Source organism: Geotrypetes seraphini, chromosome 3, assembly GCF_902459505.1.
Source record: "Geotrypetes seraphini chromosome 3, aGeoSer1.1, whole genome shotgun sequence".
Lineage (NCBI taxonomy): Eukaryota > Metazoa > Chordata > Amphibia > Gymnophiona > Dermophiidae > Geotrypetes > Geotrypetes seraphini.
In genome coordinates, this window is record NC_047086.1 from 78,912,741 (window position 1) to 78,935,344 (window position 22,604).

Consider the following 22,604-nt stretch of genomic DNA (forward strand, 5'->3'; position numbering starts at 1 on the left):
ACGTACAAGTTATTCCACACATTTCTTGACACCTTTTATTTGTGATATGAAATGAAACAAAAGTGTCAAGAAAAATATGGAATAGCTTGTAAGTTTTATGGCTCCACATCATTCTCTTCTTGGTTGGGCTGAGAACTTTCAGCAGCTGCTCTTAAATCTTATAGCCACTTTTCTTAGATCTTTCTTAATGAGGCTTTCAGTTACTTTGAGTCCTGCTGTTCCAAAAGGGACAAAGCTGCCATATTTAGTACAGTCTAGGTAGTTCTGTGTGTGTCCTGGGGGAGTGTGTATGTATGTATGTGTGTGTGTGTGTGTGTAAGGGGGGGGGGGAAATCAAAATAATAAAATATAGTCAGAGAATGCCTCTTCTAAGACTATAAGTTCACTGAAAATGAGTTTAAACATTTTCATGACCAAAACATCAACTCCAAAGTAGATATTCAAAGTGTAACTACTCCACATGGAAAACTAATATAGCACTAGCTTTAGTCCAGAATTATAAGAGATATATTGCTTCATCATCTACTTTAGACTAGGCCTTCTGTCAAAGGCTTAATTGATTTTTGTTTCTTCACACATGTGCGCTTCTTAAACTGTGTCTAGAATATCCCACAAATTATATTCATAATCACTGTGGAACCTTTATATATTTTGTGTGTCAGAAAATAGGAAGTCTTTCCTAATGACATTTTTGTTGCAAGATGATTTGTTTTCATTCATATTCACTCCGTAAAAAAATGCAGCAGCCTGTCCTTCATGAACCAGAGTGGTACATGAGGGTGGTTTGAAAAGTTTGGTAAAAAAGCAATTTAAACAACATAGGGCTCCTTTTACAAAGGTGCGTTAGGGCCTTATCGTGTGGCATAGTGCACGCTAAATTGCCCTGCGCGCTAGTCACTACCGCCTCCTCTTGAGCAGGTGGTAGTTTTTCGGGTAGTGCACGCTAATCTGGTGTGTGCGCTAAAAACGCTAGTGCACCTTTTTTAAAAGCAGCCCATAGTCTCCATCGAGAGCTATATACTTGGTCCAGCGAGTTTTCAGGTTTTTTTTTAATATCATTGGAAAGATAGCTTACGAAAAATCAGGAAACTCGCTGGACTAAGTATATAACTCTTTGACGATGACTACATTGTTTAATTTGCTTTTTTAATCAAACTTTTCAAACTATCCTTCTGTATTTGTATCCACAATTAATAAACAGAATTATAACTAAAATACCCCCCCCCCCCCTTTTACTAAAACACAATAGCGGTTGTTAGCGCAGGGAGCCTCACTGAATACTCTGCGCTGCTCCTAACTATCATACAGTTCCTATGAGTCTCAGGAGCAGCACGCAGCATTCAGTGTGGCTCCCTGCGCTAAAAAGGGCTATCACAGTTTAGTAAAAGGGGGGATAGTCTTTGTACTATATATTTTATTTTATAACTGATATGTGGAAGAATACAGATGCCTGCATCATAGAGTAATAGAATAAAGAAAAGTGTGTCAACATTCCTAAGGAACTGATTACGGCCATGATAGAAGAATATGATCCAACCCTATCCTAAGAGGCCACCCACTAACTGGATTTTCAAGATATCGCTAAAGAATATGGCTGTGTGAAAGATTTACTTATAATGGAGGTAGTAGGAATGCAAATTTGTGCCATGCATATACATTAGAGATATCCTGAAAATCCAATTGTCTGGTAGTTCTCTGGGACAGATTTGATATCCTCTGATTTAGGGAACATTTATTGCTTAAAATAATGGTCTGTTAATGTATCATTGCATTAAACTTCTGTGCTAACATGTGTGTTTTATGTAACCCCCACAGCTGACCAAACAGGAATGCTCTTTATAGGGGACGCTATGAAACAGGTCAGTGAATTTATCAAAAAATTCTCATTTGATATATAAAACTTTATTCTATTATTACACTTGCAGTTATAACTTCTAGGATCTTAGTTTGCTAAATATAACAAATTATTTTTTAGGTGAATGGCATCAACGTGGAAAATGCAACTCATGAAGAAGTGGTAGGTTCTGCAGATTGGACAGATATTATACATTTATAATTAAGAGTCGCACTAATATTGTATGAAAAAAATCAGGTTCTGGAGAAAAACTGATATTGTTTGAAACTGTTCTATCTTTACTTTGACCGACAGAAATATTTTTCAAGAACATTGTGCAAGATCAAACAAGTGAACCTTTTTATTTACATTGTATGATACTGCAAAAGTCATTTCAATTGTACTAGTGCTTTGGAGAGTGGAAGATTAGAGGGCCTGCTGCAATGAAAGAAGGGTTGTTGTTTTTTGGTTTTTTCCACCAGAGAGGATATTGTAGATTTTATTGCTCACTTCCTGAATTAGACTTGGGCTTTTTTGCCCTGTTATATCGGAGGTTTTTTCCTTCTTTTGTATCTAGTATTATGTATTGCTAATTGTTATTTATTTTCACTGGAGTGTTTAGATGTTGTTTTGAATGATTACTACTGTTTTTTTATACCACATTCATATCATCCAAGTGCAGATCTTGCTTAGCATAGGCGGGGAGGGGAGAACACCTTATAGAGCAGGGGTGCCCAAAAGGTCGATCGCGACCTTATAATGGAAGTGATAGGCATCCAAATCTGCTCCATGCATATTCATTAGGGCTAGCCTGAAAACCCGATTGGCCTGGTAGTCCTCCAGGACAGGGTTGGGAACCACTGGTCTACAGAGCATCTTGCAACAATGTTTCAGCTATACTAGACATGAGCAACTCCAGTCCTTGAGGGCCAAAATCCAATTGGGTTTTCAAGATTTCCCCAATGAATATGCATTGAATGCAGTGCATGCAAATAGATCTCATGCATATTCATTGAGGAAATCCTAAAAACCCGATTGGATTCTGGCCCTTGAGGACTGGAGTTGCCCATGTCTGATCTATATTGATTATGGGAGACTGTAACCCACACATCAAAACTTCAGACACAACCAGTACTGCCTTTCTTGATACAATTTCAAAAGAAAAGAGCAGAGTGTGCCTGGTTTTCAATCCCACTTTATTAGTAATCAATCATAAAACAATGGGCACTGTTGGACATGAAACATATAATAAATACAATGTGGAACATAGACTCGACATGGGCCGTGTTTTGGCTAGTGTGCCTGTGTCAGGAGTCGACCACTAATAGATAACATATAAAGGTTCTATGTCAAATCCAAGAGAAAAAAACTCTTAAGATGAATGCAGTAGCTGTGCATATCAAACTATAGCCCCCATCAATTTATGTTCAAGGATTCACTCAGGTGATCAAATCTCCAACCCATGAAAAGGGTTATATGCTAGACTTGGTGTTCTACAAAGGGGTTGAAATCTTTGAGATAACACCCCTATGATAGTCTGATCATTTTCCAAATTTCTACTAAAGACTACATTAAAAAAATGGGCCCAACCAAAATTTGGAAGGAAATTGAAGAAATGAGAAACCTGAATGCTGATAACTTCCTAGAGGCCTTGTCCTACCCCAAAGTGGATGAATAGATGATGATAGTATCAGAACAGGTTGATATCTGGAATGCACACTTAGCAATGGCATTGCATTTGCATTTACTTATATTTGTTATACCATAAATTCTTTACTGGGCAGGTCTAAGTGATTTACAGTCTAAGAAAGAGATAGGAAAAGAATGTCAATTTGTAGATAGAACAGCAACATAAGGAAAAAAAAAACCACACCAATATGTAGGTAGAAAAGTAGCATATCACTCATTCAACATGTAAAAGTGGAGTAGAAGACAAGAGATTTGGAGGACAGTTTAACAAGGGATCCTATCCGATAGGAAATAGATGGCATTAAAAAATAATGGCCCTTTTAAAGAAGGTTCTATGCTCTACAAACAAACATTCCTGATGGTTCTCCCCAGAACTTTGTGTCCTTAAATGTCAAGGATGTCAACTAGAAAGAAAATGGTGAAAATCTCACCTAGCTGAAGACAGGCTTAACTATAAGAAACACATGGCAATGTACCACCAAGCCTAAAACAGCGAAAAAAAAATAAATCCCATCAAACAAGCTGCAAATTCAACCATGCAACTATTTAAAATAGTAAACAGTCTATTGCAAACTCCACAACAGATCCAGCCCTCCCAGTTGCAGCTAACTTGCAATGGTTTTTGCTAACAAAAACATATTTTGCCAACAAAATCAAAGGTCTCCATCATTACCTATAGACAATCCCATCAAAGCTCCCACCAGCTAATGAAGAGAACACTCTTTCTCCCCCACCAAGCACATCCACCTAGGACTCATTTAACTAGGTAACAGAGGAAGCTCTTAAAAAAAAAAATCCTGAGAGGCCTACAGCCTACCTTTTTGACCCCTATCCAGCAAAGATAGCATAACAAATGAAGGTAGGCTTCATTGAAGGGGCCACTAAAATTGTTAACTCCTTTCTTGTAGAAAAGCAGTTGCCAACAACACTAAAAAGAGCTGTAGTGACCCCATACTGAATAATAATAATAAGCTTTATTTATATCCCATCATACCTTTTCAGTTCTAGACAGTATACAGTAGTGGAAAAGTAAAAAGTAAATAATGAACCTTTACAGTTCAAGACAGTTTACAGAAGTTGATAGTTACAAAGAGAAACAGTTGTCAATACAAGTTGGGAAGAGAGGAGGGAGAGGGGGAGAGAAGCGGGAGGAGAAGGGCAGAGGGCTTTTAGAAAGGATCAGGGGCTTGGAGGATCAGACGAACTTGTCGAATAAGTGGGTTTTCAGAGTTCCTCTGAGAGCTTGGTAAGTGGGGGAGTTCAAGAGGATGTTCCAGATGCCTGCTTGGAAGGAGAGTGTTCTGTCAAGGAATCTTTTGTAGTGGCATCTCTTGGGAGTTGGGAATGAGAATATCAACGTTTTGCAGGAGGGGTGGGGTTTGTCCTGTAGGACGAAGTGGTTCAGAAGATAGGTGGGCGAGATGCCGAATAGCGTCTTGTAGCAAAGGCAATCAAATTTGAAGATGATTCTGGCCTCAATCGGCAATCAATGGAGTTTTCTGTAGTATGGGGATATGTGATCAGATTTTTTCAGACTGAAGATTAGGCGCATTGCCGTGTTCTGGATCATTCTTAGTCTTTTTATGTTTGTTTGTTTTTTAAATGAGATCCAAGGTATACAATGTTGAAATAGTCCAGTGAACTCAGAAACAGAGACTGGACCAGAAGTCTAAATGATGCGAAATCGAAGAACAGTTTTAGTGTGCATAGTTTCCATAGAAGGTTAAAGCATTTTTTATAAGGATGTTGGTATGGGCCTCAAATGTGAGTTGTTGGTCGATGGTAATGCTTAAGATTTTTATCGGGAAGTTGATCGGGAAGATGCTTCTATTTATGTCAGGTGAGGGTTCTATGTGTTTGGTGGACGGGGAGGCCATGAAGAATTTGTTTTTTTCTGGATTTAATTTAAGTTTAAAATTGGTTGTCCATTGCGTTACCTGGTTGATGACTGATACGATGAAATCTCTAGTTTCGGATGAGAGGGTAGAGATGGGGGATGATGATTGTGATATCGTCCGCGTATATGTATGATTTGAGGTTCAGATTTGATAGATTGTGTCCAAGTGAGACCATGTAGAAGTTGAAGAGGGTGAGAGAGAGAGGCGAACCCTGTGGGACGCCATAGGGGTTGGTCCACGATTGAGAGTAGGCTCGTTCATTGACAACTTGGCAGGATCGGGACATCAGGAAGCCTTTGAACCAGTTTAGTGCGTGGCCTGTAATGCCAATGCATCAAGGCAGCTGAGTAAGATGTCATGGTCCACCAGGTCAAAAGCATTGCTCAAATCGAATTGGAATATTAATACTTGCTTCCCAGTGCTAAGTATATGGGAAATGTGATCTACGATGGAGGCTATGGCGGTTTCAGTGCTGTGGTGTGTGTGGAAGCATGATTGGAACGTGTGTAGTGTTAAGAATTTGTCTAGGTAGTTTGTCAGGGCAGTGTTGATCAGTCCTTCCATCAATTGGTAAAGAAAGGGATGTTGACTACTGGTCTGTAGTTGGAGGGTAGGAAAATAGGATCTTTATGGTTTTTGATGATGGGAGTGATGAGCATATTGCCGAGTTCAGTTGGGAAATTAACATTGATCATTTGTTGTGATGTCCAATCGTAGAGCAGTACTTTGAAAGGTGTGAGAGCTGGTTTCATGGTGCTAGGTGGGCAGTTGTCAAGGCAGCAATAGGATTTGGCATATTGTTGTATAGTTGGAGAAATTGGAACCAGTCGGGGTTTTTGAAACGGACCCAGTACAAGTTGGCTGGGATTGAGTCAAGTCGAGGGGTATGTGGGAGTGAAAAGGTGATTGGTAGGGTGGGAGTTTTGGAAGGAAGACCTTAGTAGGAGTATTTTGATTTGAAGTGGGACGCGAAGGACTCCACAGATGGAAGTTGGATGTGGGTGGGCACTTTTGTGTTGGTTGACATCGAATAACATGTTGATTAGCTTGAAGAGCTCTTTACTGTTGGTAGGGGGATCCTATTTTATTCGAGTAGTAGGTGCATTGTTTTTTCTTTATCATTCTTTTGTATTCATGTATCGTGGATCTCCAAGTTGACTTGGCCTTCTCATTCTTGGTCTTGGTCCAGATTCTTTATAATTTGCGTGACTTTCATTTTAGTGTTGTTAGTTCCATGACGTACCATCCGTCAATTATGTGGCGTCTTATCTTGCCTTTCTTAAGCAGTGCAATTTTGTCTAGGATCATTGTATTCCAGTTAGCAGTGAAGTCCGCATTTGTGTCGAAATCGAGGAGTAATTCGAAGTGGGACCAGAATTCGTTGGGGTTGAGGGATGGTCTGAAGGTTGTGTTCAGGGTCTCTTTTCTGTGGTTAATTGAGGGTTCAGGCTTTATGTTACTCCAGAGCAGCAGGAATTTGGCGAGTAGGTGGTCTGACCAGATACTGTCATACCAGGTTGCATTTGTGAGGGAGATGGGGAAGTGGGTAGGGTCTTTGGATGAGAAAGAGATTAGGTCCAGGTGGTGGCCTCTCTGATGGGTGGTGAAGGTGGAAGGTGGGAGGATGGAGAATTTGAGGGATGTTAGGAAGGATAATATTTCCTTGACTGAAGATGAGTCTTGGCATTCCAGGTGGAGGTCTATGTCGCCCAGTAGTAGATTGAATTTGTCCTTGGAAGAATTTAGTAGTAGAAATTCGAAGAATTCTTGGCTGGCTGCATGCCATTTGTTGGGCGGGATAAAGAACAAAATGGTGACAAGATGATTAGTTAGATCAGGCTTTGAGAAGTAACAGGAGAGGATTTCCAGGTCTTCCGTAGATTTAGAGTCAATGATCTGGAAACTGAAGAGGTCTTTTAGGATGATGGCTATTCCGCCTCCTTTTTTGGACTTCTGGAGAAGGGGATGATATTGTAGCCATTGGGTAAGATGTCATTGATAACTATGTCGTTTAAGATAAGCCAGGTCTCGGTTATGAATATTAGGTCTAGCTGGGATTCAGTTAGCCAGTCTTTCACTTGCTGGGCTTTATTCCTAATGGATCTTATGTTAAGGTAAACACAGGAAAAGATGTAGGAGGTTGGAAGTAGAGTGGATCCGGCGGGGGAGGTGTTTTGTGATTGTCTCTATCTTTTGAGTTTAGTTTTGGGATGATAGCAGGTGTTGTGGGGGTCTTGGACTGGGGAGGGGCCTGGTTCAGTTTGTTCTGAGTGGGTGAGAGAAAGGTAGTGTGCATGGTCAAATTGGGATAGTCTGTTGGATGGGAAGAAGGTGGGTGGGGTGTTTCCAAGGAAGCGACCTTGTGGGACCAGAGTCTGAGGCAGATTAGGAATAGAATTGCGTAAAGGAGGAGGGAGTTGTTGGTGGGCTTCATGGTTGGATTGGGCTTGGGCAGCAATGCCTAGGAATAGTAACAATAGAGCGGCTTAGGGTGGAAGCAGTAGTGCAAGCAATAGCAATGGTACAAACAGTAGTGCAAACAGTGGTACAATTTGAGACTGTTTGGGTGGGTGCAGAAGTACAAGTAGTTCAAGCAGTTATATGAACAATGGAACAGTATCCTGAGAATAAGCAGTGAATAGTGACTGTAGAACGGTTATGCTTAGGGTGGAAGCAGTAGTGCAATAACAATAGTACAAACAGTAGTACAATTTGAGATTGTTTGGGTGGGTGCAGAAGTATAAGCAGTTGTACAAACAATGGAACAAGATGTGACCGCTTGGGAGGATGCAGTGGGTTAGATTGGGAGCGGCAGATCAAGCGGGAGAGATTGAGGAGTCGCTTCTCAGTCGCTTTGCAAAAGTGCACACTAAGGTGCGCGCCTTTGACTTCTGCCTTAGATGGCGCACTGAACGGCTGTGTGCTGTTAGGCGCTGAGCTTTTTTAACTGGTTCAGCGGCTGGAGCGGCATGGAGGGGCGGAGTGCGCTCCCACGCCCGAGGGGATCCTCTGCTGCTCCAGCCCGGCACAAAAGTAAAGAAAATGGCAGAGCCAAAAGAAGATTTTTAAATTGGGGTGCGTGTTCCCGCTGAGCCTTCCAACTGGCTCAGCGGCTGGAGCGGCGTGGAGGGGTGGAGTACGCTCCCACGCCCGCCCGGCACAAAAGTAAAGAAAATGGCAGAGCCACAAGAAGATTTTTAAATTGGGGCGCGTGTTCCCGCTGAGCCTTCCAACTGGCTCAGCGGCTGAAGCGGTGTGGAGGGGCGGAGTACGCTCCCACGCCTGAGGGGATCCTCTGCTACTCCAGTCCGGCACAAAAGTAAAGAAAATGGCAGCACTTTTTTGATGAGGTCAAGCTCAAAAACTACTCACCTGTCTCCAATATTCCTTTCCTGGCAAAACTTATAGAATGGACAGTCTGCATTCAACTTAACAACTGGTTAATTGAAAGTAATTGGCTAGACCCATGTCAATCTGGCTTCAGACCCAGGTATGGAACAGAGACAGTTTTTTTTATCCCTGCTTGATGATCTGTACAGAAACTGTGACAGGGGATCTGCCTCAATTCTAGTGTTGTTGGATTTCTTAGCAGCCTTCGACATTATGGATCATAATATCATGTTTACAAGACTAGAAGAAACAAACATCTGTGGCACAGTATGTACATAGTTCATATCCTATTTGTCAAATAGACAACAATCCGTTCTGTTCAGCAACAGCACATAATTATCTTAGGCACTGAACTGTAGGGTGCCACAGGGATTCATACTGTCTTCAATCTTATTTAAGTTCCTGGCTGAGCTGCTTCAGTAGATTGACACAAAATTCTATACAGGGTATCTATTCTGATGATGTGCAACTGCTCATACCCATTAAACCTGGTCTACCCACCAGTTTGGGCTCAAGCCCCCTTAAAAAATTACAGTGTGAAATTTATGGCTGGCGGGGATCCCAAGCCCCTCCTGTCAAAGAATATTTGTAATGCGGGTCCCTGCCTGTGCTGTCTGAGCATCAGGAAGTTAGCAGATGCTCCACCACCAATGTTAGCCAGTGGCATACCAAAGGGGGGTGGGGGTCCGCCCCCGCCCCAGGTGCAAGGCCCGAGGGGGTGTACAGCTGGCCACTTACCGGGGAATAGGCTGCCGCCGGGGAAAGGCTGCCATTGCCGTTATCCCTCCCTGCTTCTCTTCCCCGAGCCGAGCAACTCTAGCCGTCCGACATCAATTTTGACATTGGAGAGGACGTTCTGGGCCAGCCAATCGCTGCCTGGCTGGCCTGGAACGTCCTCTCCGACGTTAGAATTGACGTCAGGCAGCCAGAGTTGGTCGGCCCGCGGGAAAAGAAGGAGGGCGAATTCGGCGCCGGCCTGTTTCCGATGGCCAGTGGCAGCCTTTCCCCGGTGGTGGTGGCACCATGGTGTTGGTAGCGGCGGTGGCATGGGGGAGGGAAGGGAGAAAAAAAGCAAGGGGGGGAGCCAGGGAGCCAGAAAGAAAGCAAAGGGGGGGACAGGGATCCAGAAAGAAAGAAAGGGGGCAGGGTGAAAGAAAGAAAAAAAATGGGACATGGGGAAAGAGAGAGAAAGACAGACAGAGAAAGAAAGAGGGCATGGAGAGATAAAGAAAGAAGGGGGCAGGGTGAAAGAAAGAAATGGGGCACGGAGAGAGAGAGAAAGACAAACATACAGAAAGAAAGGGGGCATGGAGAGAGAAAGAAAGAAGGGGACAGGATGAAACAAAGAAAAAGTTGGGGGAGGGAATGAGGTCTGGAGGAGAGGAAGCATACAGGAGGCTGAACGAAGGGAAGAAATATTGGATGCACAGTCAGGAGAATAAAGTGCAACCAGAGACTAATGAAATTACCAAACAAAGGTAGGAAAAATGATTTTATTTTCAATTTAGTGATCAAAATGTGTCCGTTTTGAGAATTTATATATGCTGTCTATATTTTGCACTATGGGCCCCTTTTACTAAACCGCAATAGCAGTTTTTAGCGCAGGGAGCGTCGAGAGCAGCGTGGGGCATTCAGCGCAGCTCCCTGCGCTAAAAAAATGCTATCGCGGTTTAATAAAAAGAGAGGGGGTATATTTGTCTATTTTTGTATAGTTGTTACTGAGGTGACATTGCATAAAGTCATCTGCCTTGACCTCTTTGAAAACCCGCGGAATATAAATGATAATTAACATTTTCTCTGCGTACAATGTGCTTTGTGTTTTTAAAATTTTATTGTTAGTAGATCATTTTGACTTGGCCACGAAAGTAACGGGGAGGGAGGGAGGAGAGCTGCTGAAAGACATCTAGTAATTCTTGCAGGCTTGACTGCCGGGAATTATTTTTGTAAAATCATGTTTTGTTATGTGACTGGCATTATTTAGACTTTAATTTCTATGAATGAATAGAATGAAAATGATATAAAATTACTTGCTTGTTTTTATGTGCGTGCGCTGAAGGAAAGTGGAGCGAGAGTGAGCTGAGGACACTGAAGGGAAATGGGGAAGAGATAGTGGGGAGAAGACGCTGATTTATAAATTGACAATTGTACAGAATATTGTTTCTTTTTATACTTTAATATAAGAAGTTCAATATAAAACAATTCAAGGCTTGTGTGGATGGAATCAGGTGGTTTGTGGGGATGAGGACCGGGTGTCACATATGCTAGGTACGCCACTGATGTTAGCACTTCTGCAAATGCTCAGTTCAAGTGTTTGAACTGAGCATGTGCAGAAGTGCCAGCATCAGAAGATTGGAGCATTCTGCAGGCTTTCTCACTGCTTATATAGGATGGGCATGGGCTTCGGCAGAGAATCTCTGACTGACGGGACTTGAGCAACTCAAACAACAAAGGTAGGATTCACTGTCAGGGAAGGAGGAGCCGAGAGGAATGCTTCCTTCCCTCAGAAAAAATGAGTTCTGGCTATGCCCCTGGAGTAAACTGACTGCCTATCTAAATGCAATGCAGGAATGGGTAAACATCAACAAACTCTGCCTAAACCCAAGCAAAACAGAGATTCTTTGGGTTCCTAACATAAGTGGACAAATAGCTGACTTCAAAATATCTTTTGAGAAGTATGAACCTCCCCTAAAATCACAGGAAAGTTATATCAATGAAAGCCTCAGCAGAAGGAAAGCCCCACAGCAGGCCTCTAATTCTTCATCTCTATGGCTTGGCTGAGGGTCCTTCAAGTGAAATAAGTGCTGGGCAAAAGGGGAGTTGGGGAAGAAGGCATACAGATGCTGACCCAGGTACAATTTTTTTTTTTTTTTTTTACTGCTTCCATGGTGTGGTTAAAGGCCTTGCTCCTGTCCCTGCGGTAAACCATTCAAATTTTTGCTGTTCTCATGAATTTCCTGTGGTTTGTCATGGTTTACCACAGGAACCCGTTCCTGTGTCATTCTCTAATGCCAAGCTGTCCATAGGATTAGAATGGGAGGCTCATTTTTTAGCTCACGCAGAGGGAGCTGTAACTCGTGAAGGATAGCTAGGTGCAAAAATCCTGCTTATAAGTTTATGAAAGGAGTCTGGTATGAAAGCCTCCCACTTGCCAATGCTGTTATAGTCTCACACCAAGCTGAATATTTTTGTCTCACTGGATCAGCCCTAGCCTCCAGTCTTTTGTTGTCCCCTGAAGAAGGGGACTCTGTTGCTGAAACTCGGATCCTTGGTGGGACTTTCCTGGGATTCTTATATTGGGACCTTGCAAGGACTTATGTTGGATAATTATGGTTGATTTGAATAAATGTAACCACTAGTTGGAATTGAAATCTCTCTTGCCTCTTTTGTTGTTTTGTTTCATTTTGAGGCTAGCCCCGTTCTTCCTTTTTTGGTCTTTCTGGCCATGGTTTACCACAGGAACCCATTCCTGTGTCATTCTCTAATCCCAAGCTGCCCAAAGGATTAGAATGGGAGGCTTATCATTTAGCTCGCGCTGCTCAACAGTACAGCTTGATAAAATGGGGGGGGGGGGGGGGGAGAGGGGGGTTATATCACCACTGGCCAGGCTCATTCAGAAATTAATTTCTTTATAATGTCACTGGGGTACTAATAGTTAAATATTAGTGGAAGTCAGAAAAATATTAGAGTTCAAATAAAAGAACTGTCTTCTCATTCAACGTGACGGTTGCAATCCTGAAGTTTGGTTACCAATTTGAATGAGAAGACAGTTCTTTTATTTGAACTCATTCAGAAATTAGACAATTTATTTATGCAAATTATATTCAACTACTCTTTTTAATCTAATCTAGAAGACTTTTTATCATTTAATAAAAACTGTCCATTATTGTCTTCTAATTAGAAACAAACAAACTAAAATTAAATTCTGATCAAAACATGTGTGTTGTTTTTCTCTAGGGAAGATTCTGCTTCTCCCTCGGGAATCATTCAGCTTGTTAACTCTCAGTTCTCATTTTCCTTTTCTGTAAAATTACATCGACAGATCCTTAACTCCAAGTTCAATTTTCACCTTCTCATTTCAGCCATAGTAGGGGGTTGTTTTTTTTTTGAATGATCTGCTCCATCAGTAAACCTTTGAACAGGCAGTGCCCTGCGGACCCATGTCCATGTTCTGAGCAACTTGGACCGCTGTAATGTCTTGATTCCAGTTCATTGAATTCACACAATTACAATTGATCCACAAAATATGCAGTTATATTAATCACAAATGCTCAAAAGTTTGATCATATAACCCCTCTATTAAAGAGCAAACTTCAGATACCATTTAAGTTGTTAACTTCAATCAATAAAATACTGCATTCTGGTCAACCTCTTTTCTTCTTCCAGTACTTGGTTTCCTATCATTCTTCATATATTTTAAGGTCTGCTGATGTATTGACTTATACCTTCTTTAGAGTTATTAGTTTAGACACGGTTTGTCAGCCCATCTTTAGCATTACTGCACCTATCCTCAGCAATAATCTACTTTTGCATTTAAGGTTAGAATCATGTTATTATTTTCTCCAAAGAGTTTGGGCTCCTTTTATAAAGGTGTGTTAGGCCCTTAACGTGCGGATAGCTGCTACCGCCTCCTCTTGAGCAGGTGGTAAAAAACTAATGCACCTTTGAATCCTGATTTTTGTTTGGGGGTCAGCTGTTTGGGTGTTTGGGGCCTGCAGCATTATATCTTTCATTTAGTTTACTTTACTGTGAAAAATGGTCTGAATTTGGGCAGCTAAAATTTAATGCTAAGAAATGCATTGATCATGCATGATCTGAACAGGAGAGGGCAGGAGAAAAGCAGCTAGAGAGAGAGGCAAAGGGAGAGGGAAGCCAAAGGGGGAAAAAAAGCAGATAAAAAGAGCAGGAGAGAGAAGCAGAGGCAGGAGTCCAAGAGGGGAATCGGCGAGAGTTAGCTCTGCCCACCCCCCGACGTTGACCACTGAAGCTCCACCTTAAAAGGGGAGGGCCAATGGAGCAGAGTTGATCTGAGCAAGAGAAAAGCAGCTAGAGGGAAGCCAAAGGGGAAAAAAGCAGATAAAAAGAGCAGGAGAGAGAAGCAGAGGCAGGAGTCCAAGAGGGGAATCGGCGAGAGTTAGCTCTGCCCACCCCCCGACGTTGACCACTGAAGCTCCACCTTAAAAGGGGAGGGCCAATGGAGCAGAGTTGATCTGAGCAAGAGAAAAGCAGCTAGAGGGAAGCCAAAGGGGGAAAAAAGCAGATAAAAAGAGCAGGAGAGAGAAGCAGAGGCAGGAGTCCAAGAGGGGAATCGGCGAGAGTTAGCTCTGCCCACCCCCCGACGTTGACCACTGAAGCTCCACCTTAAAAGGGGAGGGCCAATGGAGCAGAGTTGATCTGAGCAAGAGAAAAGCAGCTAGAGGGAAGCCAAAGGGGGAAAAAAGCAGATAAAAAGAGCAGGAGAGAGAAGCAGAGGCAGGAGACCAAGAGGGGAATCGGCGAGAGTTAGCTCTGCCCACCCCTCGACGTTGACCACCGAAGCTCCACCTTAAAAGGGGAGGGGCCAATGGAGCAGAGTTGATCTGAGCAGGATAGAGCAGGAGAAAAGCAGCTACAAAGAAAGGCAGAGGGAGAGAGAAGCCAAAGGGGGAAAAAAAGCACATAAAAGAGCAGGAGAGCGAAGCAGAGGCAGGAGACCAAGAGGGGAATCAGTGAGAGTTAGCTCTGCCCACCCCCCGACATCGACCACCGAACCTCTGCCTTAAAAGGGGAGGGGCGAACGGAGCAGAGTTGATCTGAGCAGGAGAAAAGCAGCTACAGAGAGAGGCAGAGGGAGAGAGAAGCCAAGGGGGGAAAAGCAGATAAAAGAGCAGGCGCAACCACAGCAGACACGGAAGTCATCCACAGAAGACCGGCAAGCATGCAGCAATGGAAGCAGCAGACGGAAGCAAGATGTTGAGCTATCCAGTTTTCTGCATCATCTGCCATAAGTATGACTACCTCCCCTCTGGGAGGCGGTCTTACATATGCACTCGATGCGGAGAACTGGAGAGCCTGAAGAAACAAATCAGACTCCTGGAGGGTAGAATACTGGAACTGTAGGCACTTCAAGCAGCGGAGGAGGGAGACAGAGATGCAGAGAATGTCCAGACAGAGGAAGCAGAGAACAAGACAGAGGATACCATCGAGGAAAAAGTCCGAGAGCTGGAGAAGTTCATAGAGGAGGCATACAGGGAGGCCGTGGAAAATCACCAGCAACAGTGGAACTGCCAAAAGACACCTACAGAGAGTGTGGACCACCTGACGAACAACCACCAGGAAGAAATGGGTGACACAGCAGCGAGAACGAAGGACACGGACCTACGGCAGGAGAGATGGACATACACCAGAAACATAGAAACATAAAAAAATGACGGCAGATAAGGGCCATAGCCCATCAAGTCTGCCCACTCCACAGACCCACCCCCTAAGTCTGCTCTAGAGACGCCCCAAATAACCCATACTTAACTCCACCCTCTAAGGGATCCCACATGGGCATCCCATCTACGCTTAAAATCTGGGACACGGACCTGCGGCTGGAGAATCAGGAGAAGATAGAGAAGACAGCAATCGTCGTGGGGGACTGCATCATCAAACAAGCTGACAGCCACATAGCGGGAGGAAGACTTGATCAGCTGGTGACCTGCCTACTGGGAACCAAGGTAGAAGACATAGTGAGCCGCATCGACAAGATCCTCAACAGTGTGGAAGAAGAAGATATGGCGGTGGTGATCCATGTAGGGACAAACAATGTGAGCAACAGGAACTACAACAGGGAAGTACTGAAGGACCAGTTCCAGATGCTAGGAAGGAAGCTGAAGACCAGAACACAGAGGATAGCATTCTCGGAGATCCTGCCGGTACCCAGGGCAGATGAGAAGAGGTAGATGGAGCTGCAAGCAGGCAACGTGTGGATGCGGCGCTGGTGTGAGGAAGAAGGATTCCACTTCCTGCGCAACTGGACAACGTTCTGGGGGAAGAGCAAGCTCTACAGAAAGGATGGACTCCACCTCAGCAGAGATGAAACGAGGATACTTGCAAGCAACATCAAGAGAGAAGTAGACAAGTTTTTAAACTAGGAAGAAGGGGAAAGCCGACAGTCGACCGAGAGAGAGAGTCGATAGTTCGGGATCCGGTATACCAGGAGGATACCATGCAAGAAGATAGAGGGAAAGACTCACCGGATTACAGGCAAGACAGATCAAAAAGGACACAAGAGGGAAGGAAATGCAAGAAAGGAACAGGCCGCAAACTCAAATGCATGTACACGAACGCAAGGAGCCTTAGAAATAAGATGGGTGAATTAGAAGCCATGGCACAAAAAGATAACATTGACATCATAGGCATCACGGAAACATGGTGGAATGAGGAAAATGTCTGGGACATTGTGCTACCGGGATACAAACTATACCGCAGAGACAGAGTGGCTCAAAAAGGTGGTGGCGTTGCCATATACGTCAAAGAGGAAATTGAATCTACTGGAGAGAACATACCACAACTGACGGATAAGTTAGAATCTCTATGGGTCAAAATTCCAGGAACAAATGGCCTGGAAATTAAGATCGGCATCTACTATCGACCCCCAGTGCAGTCCGAAGACAGTGATGGAGAAATGATAGACGAGATTAAACGCAACTGCAAGGGAGGCAACACAGTTATCATGGGTGACTTCAACTATCCGGGAATAGACTGGAACTTAGGCCCCTCTGGCTGCGTTAGAGAGACCAAGTTCTTGGATGTTGTAGGCGATTGCTTCCTGGAACAACTTGTCAAGGAAAATACTAGAGGAAATGCAATTCTGGACTTAATTCTAAATGGCCTTCGAGGACTGGCACAGGATGTAGAAGTAGAAGGGACGCTGGGAAGCAGCGATCACAATATGATCCACTTTGATCTGCATGCAAGGGAGAAACATAGGTCCAAAACAACAGCCACGGCACTGAACTTCCGAAAAGGGAATTATGAAGGAATGAGACTCATGGTAGGGAAGAAGATTAAGAAGAGGATAAGCACTGTAAAAATGCTAGAGCAAGCTTGTTCTCTTTTTAAGGACACAGTCACCGAGGCGCAAAATCTATATATATCGCGTATCAACAAGGGATCCAAGAGGAAAAAAAACAAAGAACTGGCTTGGCTCACTGTAGAGGTGAAGGAAGCGATTAGAGACAAGAAAACTTCATTTAAGGAATGGAAAAGATAAAAAACGGACAAAAACTGGAACAAGCACAAACAACATCAACACAGATGCCATAAGGCGATAAAAGGGGCCAAAAGAGACTACAAGGAAAAAATAGCTAAGGAGGCGAAGAACTTCAAGCCCTTCTTTCGATATATTAATGGGAAATGACCCGCGAAGGAAGCGGTGGGACCGTTGGATGACCATGGAATAAAGGGAGCGCTAAAAGAGGACAAAGCAATTGCCGACAAACTGAACACATTTTTAGCATCTGTATTTACTGAAGATGTACACAGCATACCGCTATATGCTATATGCTGGAAACAAAGACGGAAAGCTGAGAGGACTGACGGTCAGTCTAGAGGAGGTGTGTAGGCAGATTGATAGGCTTAAGAGCGATAAATCCCCGGGACTGGATAGCATCCATCTGAGGGTCATCAAGGAACTGAAAGGGACCATAGCTGAACTGCTTCAACTAATAGCCAATCTGTCAATCAAATCGGGAAAGATTCCGGAAGACTGGAAGGTGGCGAATGTTACGCCGATCTTCAAGAAAGATTCAAGGGGAGATCTGGGAAACTACAGATCTGTGAGTCTGACTTCGGTACCGGGAAAGATGGTAGAATCACTGATAAAGGACAGCATCATTGATCACCTTGACGGACACGGGCTGATGAGGACCAATCAGCACGGTTTTAGCAAAGGCAGATCATGTTTGACGAACTTGCTGCACTTCTTTGAGGGAGTAAACAGACAGATAGACAAGGGCGATCCGGTCGACATTGTATAACTGGATTTTCAGAAGGCATTCGACAAGGTTCCACATGAACTACTTTGGAAAATTGCAAGCCATGGAATCGAGAGTGAAATACGTGGATTAAAAACTGGCTGGAGCATAGGAAACAGAGAGTGGGGGGTAAATGGACAAAACTCGGACTGGAAGAGTGTCACCAGTGGGGTGCCGCAGGGCTCGGTGCTTGGACCCGTGCTCTTTAACATCTTTATAAACGATCTGGACATAGGTACGACGAGCGAGGTGATTAAATTTGCAGACGATACAAAGTTATTCAGAGTAGTGAAGACGCAGGGGGATTGCAAAGATCTGCAATGTGACATAATCAGGCTCGAGGAATGGGCATCGACATGACAGATGAGGTTCAACGTGGATAAGTGTAAAGTGATGCATGTCAGTAACAAAAATCTCATGCATGAATACAGGATGTCCAGGATGGTACTTGGAGAAATCTCTCAGGAAAGGGAAGGGACTTGGGAATTCTGATCGACAAGTCGATGAAGCCGTCCACGCAATGTGTGGCGGCAGCAAAAGGGGCAAACAGAATGCTAGGAATGATAAAGAAGGGGATCACAAACTGATTAGAGAAGGTTGTCATGCCACTGTACCGGGCCATGGTATGCCCTCACCTGGAGTACTGCATCCAGCACTGGTCACCTTACATGAAGGACACGGTACTATTCGAAAGGGTCCAGAGAAGAGCGACTAAGATGGTTAAGGGGTTGGAGGAGCTTCCGTACAGTGAAAGATTAGAGAAACTGGGCCTTTTCTCCCTCGAACAGAGGAGAATGAGAGGGGACATGATCGAAACATTCAAGGTACTGAAGGGGATAGACTTAGTAGATAAGGACAGTTTGTTCACCCTCTTCAAGGTAGGGAGAACGAGAGGGCACTCTCTAAAGTTGAAAGGGATAGATTCCGTACAAACATAAGGAAGTTCTTCTTCACCCAGAGAGTGGTAGAAAGCTGGAACGCTCTTCCAGAGGCTGTTATAGGGTAAAATACCCTCCAGGGATTCAAGATAAAGTTAGACAAGTTCCTGCTGAACAAGAACGTGCGCTGTTAGGGCTAGTCTCGGTTAGGGTGCTGGTCTTTGACCAGAGGGCCGCCATGTGAGCTGACTGCTGGGCATGATGGACTACTGGTCTGACCCAGCAGCGGCAATTCTTATGTTCTTATTTGGACTGCAAAAACCCGAGGGAACGGTACAGTTTAGGGGGTGAAGAACTTATATACATGACGGAAGAGCGGGACTTGGATATGATTGTATATGATGATCTTAAGGTGGCCAAACAGGTTGAAAAGGTGACGGCGACAGCTAGAAGGATGCTAGTTTCCATAGGGCGAGGTATGGCCAGTAGGAAAAAGGAGATATTGATGCCCCTGTATAAGACTTTGGTGAGACCTCATTTAGAATATTTTGTCCAATCCTGGAGGCTGCACCTTCAAAAATATATAAAAAGGTTGGAGTCGCTCCAGATGAAGGCTACTAAAATGATATGTGGTTTGCATCATAAGGCGTATGGGGACAGACTTAAAGATCTCAATCTTTATATTTTGGAGGGAAGGCGTGAGAAAGGAGATATGATAGAGTTGTTTCATTTGAAAAGAAACTCTGCAATGCGAGGGCATAGGATGAAATTAAGAGGCGATAGGCTACAGAGTAATCTGAGGAAATACTTTTTTATGGAAAGGGTGGTAGATGCATGGAAAAGTGTCCCAGAAAAGGTGGGGGAAACAGAGACTATGGGGTCCTTTTATCAAGCCGCGCTAGCGGGGTTAGCGTGTTGGACATTTCATCACCCGCTAACCCCTGCGGCCGGCTAAAAAACTAACGCCTGCTCAATGCAGGCGTTAGTGGCTAGCGCAACAGGCGGTTTAACGTGCGGTATTACACGTGTTAAACCCCTACCGCAGCTTGATAAAAGGACTATGTCTGAATTCAAGCAGGCCTGGGATAGGCAGGTGGGATCTCTGAGAGAGAAAGAGATAATGGTTACTGAGGATGGGCAGACTAGACGGGCCATTTGGCCTTTATCTGCCATCATGTTTCTATGTTTCTAATTGTAACTTTTTGTTTCCTTCTTTTATTTTCATTTTATAATACGTACTGTTAATCATTTTAATATGTAATTCTGCTTTAGTTATTTACAAACTCCTAGAGACTTTAGATAATAGGCAATATACCATCGTATAAAGAAATATTACACAAGCACATAAGAGATGCAATCTTCTAGAAAATTACAACCGAAGACTGAATTTGCGTCTTTTGAACTTTCCGAAGGCCTTGGGGGTTACACCTATAGATATGTGGAAAAGGTATTTAATTGAAGTATTAAAGTTTTCCCCTGAACATATACCTCCACTTAACAGAATTTACTATTTGCCGAAAAAGAAAATTGAAGGAACCGACCCAGGTGTAGAGGAACGTTTGACAATAGACGCTTTAAATGTTACTGAACTATTAGAAACTACACTTTCCGAATCTATAGAGAGAGCCACAATGTTCATATCTTTTGTTTTCAAACAAGATATGAATGCAATTATGCGTTTATATTTCCGAAATCCTCAACAAATGTTTCTTGGAAAGAAAGTATGGATTTTTCCAGACGTCACAAGAACAACGCAGGACCGAAGAAAACTATTTTTAGCAATGAGAGTAGAGACTTTGACCCTTGGAGCGACATTCTTATTAGCATATCCATGCAAATGTTTAATTAAATACCAAGGTGTTAAATATGTCTACTATGCACCAGAACAATTATGCACCTTTTTAGATTTAAAGAATCTTGCTACCCGGAATGCTTAAGAGTAGGAAGTAAAGAGGGGGTTAAAGACTGTTAAGCCTTTCAAGAATATAGTTATTACTTATGTTTGTTATCTCTTCAATATATTCATCTCCTCTCCCTCCAGAGTTAGTGGTCTAAGAAAGAATGACATTTTTCTGATAGTAGAAATTGTGAGTTTATTTAATTTGTTTATTTTCTGTTTTACTTGTACAAGAGGAATATTCTTGTGAATTATGTAAAATTTCAATAAATAAATAATAATAAAAAAAAAAAGAGATGCAATCTTCACGGTAAACGGTGCTAAATATTGGAATTCATTGCCACTGTCATTAAAAAATATAACCTCAGTTGATAAAGAAAATTTAAAGGCATCTTTTTTTTTTTCTGATGCTTATTCTCAGGTATGATGGGTATTGCTGGGGGGATTTTGAAAGACAAAGGAAAGAATAACATTAACGTTAAATTTTTTATTATTTGGATTGTGTTGTTTTATTGTTTGTATTAAGTGTTAATTTATTATTTGTATATTGTGTATTTTAAATATGCCTTAGATTGTAAACCGTCTTGAAGGTTTTCCCAAGGACGAGATAAAAAAATTTAAATAAATTTGGAAATTTATATTAATTAAAAGTAAAACTCGAAAAATATACTCTTCTCAGTTCTCCCCAAAAGAAACATTGCTTCAGAAAACAAGGAAAACTGATTTCTTTAGAGTCCTCATGCCCACTTTCTGATTGGCTGCACACCATACACCAGTCTGTGTGAGCAATTAAAGGGGGTTGGCTGGTGGTTCATTCAGTCCCCTGTTAAGCAGTCTCAGCTGAAATCTGGGACTTACTCTTTTTGCATATATGAATTATGACTGAACAAAAGTGATAAACTTACTTTGAATAAAATTTGCCCCTATTGTTTTATGTTATGTAATGAATTTAAGTTGGATAGAAGAGAAGGTGAGATATATAATAATAATTATTGCATGAGATAGAAAATCATTTAGAACAGTAATTCTTGTGGACAGGTTTATCTTGGGTATGACTATACTATGGTTCAGCATTGGCTGTCCTCCAATGAAGGAATATGCCAATGTGAATATATAAAGTATATCAGTGGCCTAACTTGGTAGGCACCTATAACAAAGTAGATGTGATTAGGGGGCGGATTGTGACCTTGTTTTGCATGTAGGTACTTAATGACTTAAGATGCACATATTTAGGCCAAGAAAACCCTGGCATAAATGGGTATACCTAAAGTTAGGATGCCTAGCAATGCCTAAGCCTGCTTAGGGAGTGATTCTATAAAGTGATTCTATAAAGTGTTCCTAACTTTAAAACAATTGTGCTTAACGCCATAGAATTAGGCCCTATGTGAGGTATGTATACTTAAATCTATAGGGGCCCTCCCACATCCCTGGACCCCCCATATCTTCAGATGAGAAAAAAAGCAGAACGGAAGCTCACTCATTCCTACCTACAGGGCTGCATGATGCAAATGACGGGGCATCCCTCTCCTAAAGCCCTGATTGGCTTGATGAGTCTCGACAAGTTCTCCATAACATCTTGGATTTTGGTACCAGGCAGACAGCATACCTCCCAGGACATCATGTCTGGTCTGCTGATGGACACTTCTGTACCCCTCAAAAGGGAATCACCAACCACCACTACCTTGTGCCTCCTAGTGGTCATGGATCTGGTAATTTTTGGCTTTTGAAACTTTGGTCCTTCGTCTCCCTGGGATTCTCTCATCTCTTCCACTTCCAGGGCTGCATATCGGTTCTTCAGTTTAAGAGTGGGTGGAGTCAGAGTACCAATTTTGCTTCCTTCAGCACAGTTTCTTCTTCCTAACTGCTGGAAATCTTTGATACATCATGAACCATTTCATTGATGTACCTCTCATTCTCAGGGATGCTTCTCAGTCTTGCCACCTCCTCTCTCAGTTCCTTTACTTCCTTCAAAAGGGATTCAAGCTGAAGACAGCTTGTACATAGCAGCCATAGAATCTGTCC

The 22,604-nt window shown here is 42.8% G+C and overlaps 1 protein-coding gene across 1 annotated transcript in view; it reads left to right on the forward strand.

The window, feature by feature from the left end:
• SNTG2 (syntrophin gamma 2) overlaps positions 1-22,604 on the forward strand; it is a 391,266-nt gene that overhangs the window by 66,819 nt on the left and 301,843 nt on the right. Inside the window, exons 6-7 of the mRNA XM_033937548.1 lie at positions 1,816-1,859; positions 1,976-2,017. Of these exons, the coding sequence (XP_033793439.1) occupies positions 1,816-1,859; positions 1,976-2,017 (86 nt within the window). The remainder of the gene's footprint in view (positions 1-1,815; positions 1,860-1,975; positions 2,018-22,604) is intronic.